The 12675-nt window shown below is 37.2% G+C and overlaps 1 protein-coding gene across 3 annotated transcripts in view; it reads left to right on the top strand.

Annotated features, from left to right (window-relative positions):
• Positions 1–12675, top strand: part of Duox (dual oxidase) — a 111837-nt gene that overhangs the window by 77961 nt on the left and 21201 nt on the right. For all 3 annotated transcript variants that reach the window (XM_065237472.1, XM_065237461.1, XM_065237481.1), the window contains exon 3: positions 6923–7003. In XM_065237472.1, coding sequence (XP_065093544.1) covers positions 6923–7003 — 81 coding nt within the window. The remainder of the gene's footprint in view (positions 1–6922; positions 7004–12675) is intronic.

The following is a 12675-nucleotide window of genomic DNA, read 5'->3' as shown; positions in this document are numbered from 1 at the left end:
CAGAAACACTTTAAAAGAATGCGGTTCTCAGCATTTTATTGAAAATATTTTAAATAACATTTTCCCGAATTTGAGTTTTTGAAATGTGCAGTGGTTTCGAAAAGCCATTTTTTAAACCCGCTGCAGTGTTCTAACCCCGTAACAACCTTGTTCTGAAAAAAATGTAAAAAGAACCAAACAGGTTGTCCCATCATATAAGAAGGAATAGTACGAAGTAAACTTAAAACGGGATTTCCTCGGCTTGCTGATTATGGGACTATAAGACGGACTTGCCATCAGCAGCAGCATCACCAAATGAATCAAATAATTCGATATTTTTTTTTATATCAGGGGTTAGGTCAAGGCGAATGCAAATAACTAGATATGTTTGGAAATCTTTCACGTTGATTCCATGCATCACTGTGACTACACTGTAGAAAAAATACTGTTATTTTTTGTGGACACATTCAGTGGTAGTAAATCTCGGGTTTTAGCAACTATCAAAGTCATGTTCTGAGCACCATCCGGTGTTCTCAAAATTGCTGACTTCGGTTGCCATTACCATGGGATTTCTGGAGACCTTCCGAAGGATTTACTTCGATACGTTAGAAGACTTACTTTTTTAGTTCATGCATCATTAATGCATAAATGAGTGCATAAAAAGAATGTACGTCAATAAATGTCAGCAACCATCTAGAGATGGAAAAGATTAGGAGTCAATGCTGAATCCGACACACACCGGCACCCTGCAAAATGATCCGTCAGGGCTTCTGTTTTAGGTGCGAGAAAATTCCATGCAAATTCAGTGGAAAATTGGCTGCTCCCAGTTTTGTGTTTTTTGCTATTGCCTTTCGTAGAATTGAATCACCACTTGCCGATCAGTTGGCACTATTCGAGTACGGTTCAGTAGCTGCTATACAGCTGGTGATGGAAGGAGTGCAGCAGTGAATGCAGGAGGCATTCGTTGAGGGCAAACTTGACAGTGTAGCATTTCGACAAGGTCGCCCTTTTTAAAACTGAATGAACAAAAAAAATGGACGTTCCTTAGCTATCCGATGGATGTAGTTGAGCTGAACTCTCACGCTCGGTTGTTACAAATAGTGCATGTATATTGGACTGTGGACGCTAGGGGTACCACCGTATTTTGTTTTGAATCATCGTTATGAAATTGTGGACCATCTTGAATGAAAATCAACACAACACTCAACAAAGCATACAAAAGTACCAATGGTGAATTATAAGTTTGTGTTGTTAGCAATTTCGATCGAAATAATTATTAAATTTATTGAATTGCGAATGTACCTCCCTATTTTTCGATTAATTCTCCAGTTCCAGTGAATGTGTGACCTCCAGGTATAGTGCAAAATTTCCAATCTAAATTAACCGCCTAACCGAGCGAATAACTCGCCAACCGCACATAGCCGGCTAATAGGCACGCGTGAACAGGCGACCTGTGCGCGAAGCATAAATAATAGTCCCAGCTCTTGGCAACAAGAACACGCATTCAAATCATGATTCGCAAAATCCTGCTCGCTGCTATTCAGTTTCAATTTGCGGAGTAAACATCGGTCAGACTTTGTGTGGACTACTACTGGAGTGAAGTGAACTTACAACGTCTGAGACAGCATGATCACGATCACGATCGGTGTTGTCGAACTTGATTTTCGGTCACATGTGGTGTGCCTACAGGTCTCAACTTTGGCACACCGCAGAGTTCGTGCATGGAAAAAAGTGCAAGCACGCATGACGTACCACAAATTGGATACTACATGGACGTTTGTTGGGGCCTCCTTTAGCTCAGAGGGTAAAGGCGCAGCTATAAAGTAAGACCATGCTGGAGGCAGCTGGGTTCGATTCCCTGTCCGGTCTAAGCATTTTTCAAGTTAAAATAATAAGGAATTCCGTGAGCAATAAAGTATGATTGCAACAATACTAATACAAAAATAGTACAGGCTTAGAAAGTTTGCAATTAAAAACTGTGGAAGTGCTCAAAGAACACTAAGTTGAGAGTTGACGAAAAGTTCCAGGGGGAGCCAAAGAAGAAGATGGACGTTTGGTAATTGAGCTTTAGTCTTGTGAGGTGTAGGTATCAATAAAACTCTGACTTTAGTCCAATATTACACCAGCACATGGATAAGGTGTCCACATGAAATTGTGTTATGGGTCAAACGGAACTGATGCTTCGCAAATGATAAGCTATTAAATTTTATTGAAATATTGAGCTATTTACATGTCTGTATAAGAACAATCTACATAGACACTTAACTTGATGACAGTTGTTAAAATTGTGGCCCATAGAATATAATTAAAAAGTATGTTTGGACATTTCACCAGAATGTTTCTTTATGATGACGTATTAAGCACAAGTTGTGACTTGCCCTCTTTTACTTCACATTTATGCACTTAGCCATTTGTATGTATTTAAGACTTTGTTTCAGACGTCATTTCGTTTTTTTCTCTTTATTCATCGTCGGTCTCTTTACCGCAATCGAGTGCCAGACACCGACGATTGTCGATTGTCAATGAATTAATGTAAGTTGTCAGTTTTATTCTCACCACTACTGACAGAATGGTGCCACCTTCCTATGGACAAAAAGGAATTAAAAATAAAAATATGTATGGAGATTTGAACATATTACCAAAAATATCGTTTTTGGACGCGAAAACAGAAAGAATATTTGGTAGTCCAGTTCGGTAAAAATAAATGAAAAAAAAAACAATAATTAAATAAAAATAATCATTGATGGTAATCAAGTGCCAGGGAGGCAACTACCACACCTGAAACCTATTGAACCCATCAACATATGGCCCGGGAACAACTGATTTACTTCCTTTACGTGGGTAGAGATTGTTTCGTCTGTGAAAAATCCGAACGATCTCGGCTGGGATTGAACAGACCTGAATCTTCTGGTGGACCATCTGGTGACCACTGGGAGCCAAAATCACAATTTTTCTTCATTCCATATAGTTGCAGAAAAAGTTAAGGCCTGCTTTGATCATATTTATATAAAAATAAATTTTACGGATGTTCCAAATCTTTCGGCGGATCATCTGATGACCACACGCAGAGCATGTCACCCTTCCGATTTGAATGAAACATTGCTCACATATTCGCTGCTATCAATGGTTCCGCTGCATCTAAATAAAAACGGGTAAGTATGACAGTTACCATGTCTGAGAATGAATTATTTGTTTTTTTATTTAAAATCATGGAAAAAAAAACATCTCGTTGGTGGACCATTTGAAAATGGTATAATATGTTGAAAATTATTATTACTATTATTATTAATTCGCATTAACTTGAGAACGACTGGACTTAGGAAAAAGTTATAAGGGGGACGCGTTCATCTAGATAAAATTGATAAATTGCAGATTTTTAGCGATGGGCCCAATCTTAGATCCATAGGTCGCATTCGGTGCGGTTTCAGGGCATTTGATTCGGTGATTTTTCACAGATATTCGTTGAAAAATTACAGGAAAACTGTGAAAAATCACCGAACTGTTTACCGAACGTTCAGCTGTTGAGATTTCGGTAAAAATTCACAGACTTCGGTAAAATAATCTTATTGTGTACGCTTTTTTATATTAATTTACTAAGTTTTTTTTATTTAAGTGTATTTTTTCCTTAATGGTAATTCAACTACCTACTTCATGTCATTTTAATCAGATCAATAGTTGTAATGTTATGATTTGTTGAAAAAATATAATCAATTTTTATAATCAGTTCTTATTAAAAGTTACTGAGTAGAAAAAATCATATTAAAATGAAAAATGCAGCCATTGGTAGCAGCAAACATATGAGCAATGTTTCATTCAAATCGGAAACACTCATGTCCAACCGGTTTGCGTTTTGGGCTATACCCATAGATGTCTGTTGTTGTTGATTTTCAGCATCACCTTGTTCTAGGCGACTGGTATCCCCCCGATGGCCTCTCAGAAACCCGGAATAAAACCAGAACCACCTAGCCAATCTGTTCCAACTTTCAGTAGACCATAATTTCAAAAAAAAAAAAATACTTACTGTGAAAAGTTCAGCCAATTGCATTGTGAAACAAAAAAGTTATACCGATGCAAACATTATTATTCGTATGCCTGATTGTAAAAATAAAAACTGCGTTGGGCCCTCACCAATAGTAAGGCAGGTGGTGTTGATTCGAAACTCAAATAACTTCTCGGAGTTAACTCGGATTCACATATGGTCTTGAGCCAAGTTGTTCCCAATAGGCTCCAAAGGTTCTACATTTTGTTCATGAAGAAAATCGACCCACAACAGCGCCACATAGAACCGCGAATGTGAAAGTGGCTTATTCCCCCATACATTTTGTCAATTTTCCCCATACCAACATAAAACCCTTTAAGCGAGAGGTTCCCGTGAACAAAATAACTTCAAATTTTGGCAGAGTATTTCTGACCTGAACCCCCAAACTACCATTCCAGGGGGTAGCGTTTGAAATTCCAGAACTTGACATTTTCCATATAACGCTGAAACAGTCTAGTGTACAGTGACGTAGACGTAGTTTAGATTATGCCCACATACAAATCAAGGGTAGCAAATCAGTTTAGAGTAAGGATCGCGGCAAAAGTTCGTTTTGAGGTTTTCGACGCCTCTGCAAAATTAAACTCATTGTTTTGGCATTTGTTATAAAGGTCTTTTAGAGCCAGAATTTACCCCAAAAATCACAAATATTGGTGGTGTTTTTGAAGAATGATAGGCAAACGTGTGTTTTTGGATGATACAGTATAACATTTGCATCAAATTTGGGAGCGCATATAAAAAAATTACAATAGTGAAGGGGTAATTTTATTTCAGGGCATGATTTCGTTTTTCTTGAAAATGATTTTCAAAGTTTCTCACTTTTGTTATGCCATCAGGAAGCTGCAATTGCCTTTACTGCACAAGAGTCTCATGTGTAAAAATAGCAAATATTAACAGCACATATTAAAATTCAGGTAGTTATTAATCGATTCCAAAAGATAACTCATTTTTGCCAAACAATCACATGGGATTTTTATGCATTTATGGGTAGTATAGTGGGTCAAAAGTTTGAGTCGTGTCATGCCTTAGGTTAAAATTTCAAGATCACATTCCTTATTAGAGAGCTGTATAGATTTTTCTCGTTTAGTTTACTTAAATTTTTGGTTTTTATTTGGGTAGGTTCCGATTCTACACATTGTAGTTTCATTTGTATACCTGTGAAATTAGTATTTAATAGGGTTAGATTTTGATAAGTTATTTAGTGGGAATGACACTGATGAAGACTGCACATTGTAGTCGAAATACGTATCTGTCATGGATACGAACATTAATAAAGTGGAATTAAATGGAAGTTAACTTCTCTCCTTTATTTAACGTCGGTCTCTGTTCCGCAATCTAGTGCCAATCACCGACGGACATCGTTTGCCATCCATTGACGGCAATCGAATTTGCAGGAAGGCAGCTTCCACACCTGCGTAGGATATCGCACCCATTCAACACACATGGGCCGGGACCAACGGCTTTACTTCCCTTCCGAAGGAAGACGTGACCAGAGATTTTTATGCCTCAGAAAAATCCCACCGACCTCGGCTGGGATTGAACCCAGACCCATTGGGGTGTTAGAAAGCAGTCACGCTTACAACTACACCACCGGCGCCGGCTTTGTGGAAGTTAACCTTTTTGCTGTTTTATTTAAGAATTCTGCTTACAACCTAATTTCATTACTTCAAAATATTTCATTCACCTAATCATTCTTCTTTTTCGCATATCTAGCTGCTTATTGTGTTCTAAATGCATTTCCACAGTTATTAATTGAGTGCTTTTGATGCCATGAATTTGTGGCAAGCACAATGATACGAGTCGAGAAAATTTCCAACCCGACCGGACCGAGATTCGAACCCGCCTCCGGTTTGGTAATACCGTGCCTTTACTGACTAGGCTATGAGGCATCTTATCAATTTAATGCAAAAATGCTCTTTTATTAGCACTTCCGCACTTATAATCACACTCTTAACCGATACTAACACCCTACGGGGAAAAACAAGAAACGCTATATTCAACGGCAGTTGATTGCATATACCTTTTAGTAGTGAAGACAATACACTTATTTAGATGCTATTAGAGCTGATGTTACTAAATTAAAAATAACCTTTTCATTGCAACAGGAGCTCACTTTCAATTCATTCAATTTTGTTATTGATGTTTACATTTTGCTGGTTGAAAACGAAAGCTCATCGAATCAATTACCTGTTTTGACGCTTCAGTTTTTTTACTAGCAGCTCATAATAAAGTCATAAAGCAAACTCGTAAAGCGTAAAAAATCCCCTTAATAAGTATAGGACTTTTTCCTGGCAAACATATTATTCAAGTAATATCCGTAAAAATATTGCACCAGACACTGCTGTTATGAACAGTTATTTATGACTCCATCAACATTGTAGAATCGTAAAATCCGGATTCTGATTCCTTATTTTTTTACAGCCTTCGCCATCCATTCATTGCTCTTGGGGAATTATCTTAGCTTTGAATCAATTTATCCTAATTTTCTGAAAGTCTGCTACTACGTTCAGGGCTTACGGTAATGGATGACGGTTAGCTGAAATAAAAATTAGTACCCACCTGTTGGTGGTTTTAACAGTAGAAGTAGCTCCAAGTGAAACAAATAAAGCTTTTTATGCGCCCATGATTAATGATCGCGAAATTTGTTTAACAGCAACCTTGCCATTCAGTTATCACTCGATCTGAACTGAACCCGAGGAGGGTCAATCTATTTTAAGTTCGACCGTTTTTGGGGCGATCTTTCATACACGATCTGAATAACGAGCAATTTTTTGTTCTCGCATGCGAGGCCACTAGTGTCCTTATGGAAATCATCTTTCGACACCTCATTTCAAGTCACCATATGCCATTAGTTTTGTCTAATCTTTCTAACGATCGTTATGTGTGTCTATTTTTTTTCTTTCGCAGATCGACTGATGAGTCATGTGGAGAAGCAGCGGTATGATGGCTGGTACAATAATTTAGCCCACCCGGACTGGGGAGCAGTCGGTAAGTTTGGAATCGTGTTTTGTGACCAGAGAAATCCTGCTTTCATAGAATAAGAACTGCGGTAAAACACTCATTAAAAGTAGCTCCGTCACGTCTTGTAATGATACCGATCATGGTCCGGTTGGTCAGTTTAAGCTCGGGGTCAGGTGATTTGTCGAATGAAAAGTCGTGATTTATTTTCGTTTGGACATATAATGACTGGCTGGCAGTCACAATTCCAAAAGGAATGGAGGTCCAAATTAAGAAATGTCCGCTTGTCGGTTTATTCAACAATTCCTCAGTTGAGAAAGAGGGACTAAGAGGAAAGTTTACCTTTAGCCTCAGGGGCGCGTCCGAAAGAGGCCTGTCACATTTTATTAGCTCTGTAAGATTTGGTATGCCCACTTCATCATGTGGGGTGATTGCAACTGACGATCTCTTGGTAGTGACGCATGTAGAGGCTTTTTGAGCCATATTTTAAGAATTGGATGTAAGAAATTTTCAATTGTGTGAATAGTGCTGAAGTGAAATATAATATATAATATCAACGATGTACTCTGCTCATAAACGCATAAATGTTCCATTTCTACATAATTTTCTATTCATATGGGTTAGTTATGTTTTTATGGGCAGTACATTTTCAATGCTTTTATTGTTTAACATTTTATTCAAAATAATTATTAACCATTTAGACAAGCTGTTGCATTAATTTTCCACCAGATGTTACTGCTGTTGTTTGTGGCGATATCACTTCCTATATAGGGTAGAAAGGGGCAATATGGTCCCCTAAGAAAAGCACATCATAACACATGAAAAACATTCATAAATGTATGATAGCTGTGATCATGCTCATGCTTTGGAATATGTTTGATAATATACAATGTTCAAAATATGGATAAAATATGATAGACTCAATAAATTATTATGTTTGAAAAATTTCAGTTTTTTACTCCGATCAACAACCATACCGGGCAATATAAGCACCCTAAAGTTAACGTTTTGACAGGTTTTCACTAGAAAATACACACTTAGAAATAACTAATTTTACACGTGACGGAATCCATCTTTGACATAAAGGATCAGACGTAAACAATTATTTCATGTAAAATTAAGTGCTCCGAAACTAAAAAGTTCGTTACTCGACGAAAACTACGTTTGATTGAGTTGAATTGAGCGTTTTTTATGACTCAAATTTATGACAAAATTGACGCTCGTATATGTCAGTCTCGGAGGACCTAAATTTATATGATTGTTTCTAAGTGTGTAACATTCAGGAATCATGTGAAATAGAAACATAAGTTCTTTTAGCAACAGTTACGTGTATTGCTCGCAGTAGAACCAGCGGTTCAGTAAAATGTAATATAGTGAATGCAATGCTTGTTTTTTAACTGCATATCTCATAATATTCTAGAAATTTTAAGTTAATGTTACAATTCCATTATTATCTTAGACATGTAATTGAATTTTGCTACGGTTTTCATGGAGATGCATATTAGAAACATTTTCAAAAGTTTATTTTTTTTTATTTATAAAGTTTATAAAAAAAATAGATTGAGTTAATAGGTATTATGCCCAAACGAACGGTGGCCCAACTCGCCCCGCATGGTCTTCTTGCCCCCATCCCCCTACCACAAATGACTTTTTGACTCAAATTCAACATTAAACGGAAAAAACTCATCCAAAAAGCTAAAAAAAATATTTCAGTCAAATTTTTTATGGCTTCTGCAAGGTCTCCAGAGTAAATTCTTTGAAAATAGTATGTTACTAAATTGATCTATTAAAATTATATAAATATGAGCTAACTGACTTGCACCAAAATATACATGCAAGTTTTCACTTGTTTCGCGGGAAACCTATGCTAAATCATTTTCTACAGGAAAACGTTGATTGCTACACAGAAAAAAAAATCTGAATTTTATCTGTAGCGTAATATCTGTAGCGTAATATCTCCACTTCTTTAATGTTAATCGCATAAACACCGAGATTGTTTACAACCTTGCATACAACATGGCTGATTTATTCGATATTGCGCCTAATAGTACGTTCAGACTACAGAGTTATAACATGTTATAGCGCTATCTTGATGGTGGTTTCTGTGTTGCAATTATTTGACAACCGTTATAACATGTTATAACTCTCCAGTCTGGACAGCGTTTAATGTTACATGAAATATCGTGTAAATTTACAGCATGCGCTATATATCGCAGAAATTTACATATTTACACGGTATATGGGCTAGGTAACTATAAACTTCAACTTACAGTCCGCATCGTGCTCTCTTGCCGTGCGGATCTATTTGCTTTTTGCTTAAGGAAGTGTTACTACTACCTAAAGCTACAACAAATTTAAACAGCACTTTTCAGTGCTCAACCTGTAAAAATTTTCTACCTTGTTCAACTCCTCTTATTCCTCTTCGATCCTTGTTTGGACCCTACCCGAGGTAATCCTTCTTGGATATCGATTTGGAAAATTCCTCTTCGATCCTTCAGATTCTTATAGTAATCTGCTTGGAAGTCGATTTGGATAATCGCATAATCGCACTTTTCAGTGCTCAACCTGTAAAAATTTTCTACCTTGTTCAACTCCTCTTATTCCTCTTCGATCCTTGTTTGGACCCTACCCGAGGTAATCCTTCTTGGATATCGATTTGGAAAATTCCTCTTCGATCCTTCAGATTCTTATAGTAATCTGCTTGGAAGTCGATTTGAATAAAAAATTTACTGCCGCCATGGCGCCTAAACGCAAAAGAAAGGGGCAAACTCTTGACCCCCCTTCTGATGAAATTAATTTGAGTAATCAATTTGATTTGCTCACGGATGATGAAAATGATCCATCATCCAAGAAAAATTCTAGTAAACTTTCCCGGCTTAATGCCAAGAAGGAAAAGATTCCCCCTATTGTGATAACCACTACCGATTTCCATGCTCTTCGCATGGAACTTTTGAATTTCGTGAAAGTTAAGTTTTCACTACAAATTGGACGTCGGGGTGAATGCCGTGTATTGGCTGAAACCTTGGACGGATTTAAATGTCTTCTCAAGTATCTTACTGAGAAGAAGCACAAATTTTTTACTTACGACACCAAAACTGAACGTGTGTTCAAGGTTGTCATGAAAGGACTGCCCAGTGGTGAATCCCTGGATCAGATCAAAGATGAACTGGTAAAATTACTTGGAGTTGTGCCACTCCAAGTAATCAAAATGAAAATGAAATCCCGTCCTGGCGATTCGCGCAACGGGATTTCTAATGATTTTTATTTAGTTCACTTCAAGTCTAGTGAACTAAACAACCTTAAGGCCTTAGAAAAAGCTAGCCTTATGCTCCATGTCCGAGTGAAGTGGGAACACTTCAGGAAGACTGGAGGAAATTTCCAAAACCTCACTCAGTGCCGTAAGTGCCAGGGATGGGGTCACGGAACTAAAAATTGCTACATGCCAGCTAAATGCATGAATTGTGGTGATTCCTCTCACGCAAAGGACGGCTGTCCTGTGAAGGAAGATCCTAAGAAATTTAAATGTTCAAATTGTGGTGAAAACCACAAATCCAATTTTTGGGAATGTAAGACTCGCAAAGCGATCCTACAATCTCGTTCTAACCGACAGGTAGGAAACGCTCCACGTTTCCGACCAGGTACAAATTCCTCTGCTGTTAACAACGGTCAGCGAGGAACAAATTCTACATTCGTACCCGTAGGTACAAATATCACCCCTGCTTCAAATGTTTCATCTGTACCTACTCCCCTCGCTGCTAACAATGTTCAGCGAGTTAATGGAGCTACCTATGCTGCTATTGCAGCGGGTAGAAATCAAAATACTAACCAACGTTCTAACGGAAATTTTGACAATTTTGACTTAGGAAGCATTACTGCCCCTAAAATGGAATTTTTACAGAATTCATTAATTGACATGATTTCTGATATGCTTAAATCTAACTCCATGTTTGATGCTATTCAAACTGGAGTAAAATTTGCTAATAATATTGTCATGACTTTAAAATTCAGTAATGGATTTTAAAGCATTAAACATTTTAAATTGGAATGCTCGATCTCTTAAAGATAATGAAGACGAGCTATTTAATTTTTTGAGAGTTCATAACGTGCATATTGCCGTTATAACTGAAACGTTCCTTAAACCTGACCATAAGGTTAAAAAGGACGCAAATTACTTGATTTATAGAAATGATCGTCTTGATGGACCCTGTGGTGGCGTTGCCATCATTATTCATAGACGAATCAAGCATAAAATTCTTTCTTCATTTGAAACCAAAGTTTTTGAAACTTTGGGAGTTTCTGTTGAAACAAAATTTGGACAACTTACGTTTATAGCTGCCTATTTGCCATTCCAATGCGTAGGCCAGCAAAAGAATTTTCTCAAGGGTGACCTCCAGAAACTTACCCGTCATAGGTCTAAATTCTTCATTATTGGTGATTTTAATGCAAAACACCGCTCATGGAATAATGCTCAAAGCAATTCCAATGGTAATATTCTGTTTGATGATTGTTCTGCAGGTTATTACACTATTCAATATCCAAACAGCCCAACATGCTTTTCTTCTGCAAGAAATCCCTCAACTATTGATTTGGTCTTAACTGATTCATGTCATCTTTGTAGCCAATTGGTTACCCATGCTGACTTCGGTTCTGATCATCTTCCAGTAACTTTTGAAATATCCCAAGAAATAATTTCTAATCCCAACAGCTTTACTTTCAATTACCATAGGGCTGATTGGGAGCAATATCGAACATTTATGGAATATAACTTCGATCCAAACATTCCTTTGCAAACCAAAGATGAAATTAATTATGCTCTTGAATCTCTGACTACTTCTATAGTTGAAGCAAGAGCTGCCTCAGTACCAAAATGCGAGGTTAAATTCGATTCAATTATAATAGACGATGATCTTCAGCTCTTGATCCGTCTTAAAAATGTCCGTAGGAGACAATTTCAAAGAACACGCGATCCTGCCATGAAAGTTATCTGGCGGGATTTGCAAAAACAAATTAAAAAGCGATTCTCTGCCCTGAGGAACAAAACTTTTGAAAATAATGTTTCTAAATTAGACCCGAGTTCCAAACCCTTTTGGAAACTCACAAAATTTTTGAAAAAACCTCAAAAGCCAATTCCAGCGCTTAAAGAAGGTGGTAAAATTTTGATCACAAATTTGGAAAAAGCTCAGAAACTTGCTAAGCAATTCGAGAGTTCCCATAATTTCAGTTTGGGTCTTACTAGTCCTATTGAGAATCAGGTTGCTCGGGATTATCTGAATATTTTCTCTCGGGAAAATATTTTTGATGATTCCTGGGGGACTGATTTGGACGAAGTAAGGTCTATAACCAAAAAATTTCAAAATATGAAAGCTCCAGGTGATGATGGTATTTTCTATATCCTCATCAAAAAACTCCCAGAGAGTACCTTGTCTTTCCTGGTAAAATTATTTAACAGATGTTTCCATTTGGCATACTTTCCTGATAAATGGAAAAATGCAAAAGTTGTTCCAATTTTGAAGCCGGATAAAAATCCAGCTGAAGCTTCTAGCTACCGTCCAATAAGTTTGCTTTCTTCAATAAGTAAACTTTTTGAAAAAATAATTTTGAATAGAATGATGCTTCACATCAATACGAACTCAATTTTTGCAGATGAGCAGTTTGGATTTCGCCATGGGCATTCAACTACTCATCAACTCTTGAGAGTTACC

The sequence above is a fragment of the Ochlerotatus camptorhynchus genome, unplaced genomic scaffold (assembly GCF_037179485.1).
Source record: "Ochlerotatus camptorhynchus isolate MF236.1 unplaced genomic scaffold, CSIRO-AGI_Acam_v1.1 ptg000043l, whole genome shotgun sequence".
In the NCBI taxonomy this organism is placed as follows: domain Eukaryota; kingdom Metazoa; phylum Arthropoda; class Insecta; order Diptera; family Culicidae; genus Ochlerotatus; species Ochlerotatus camptorhynchus.
This window is presented reverse-complemented; position numbering and strand designations above follow the sequence as displayed.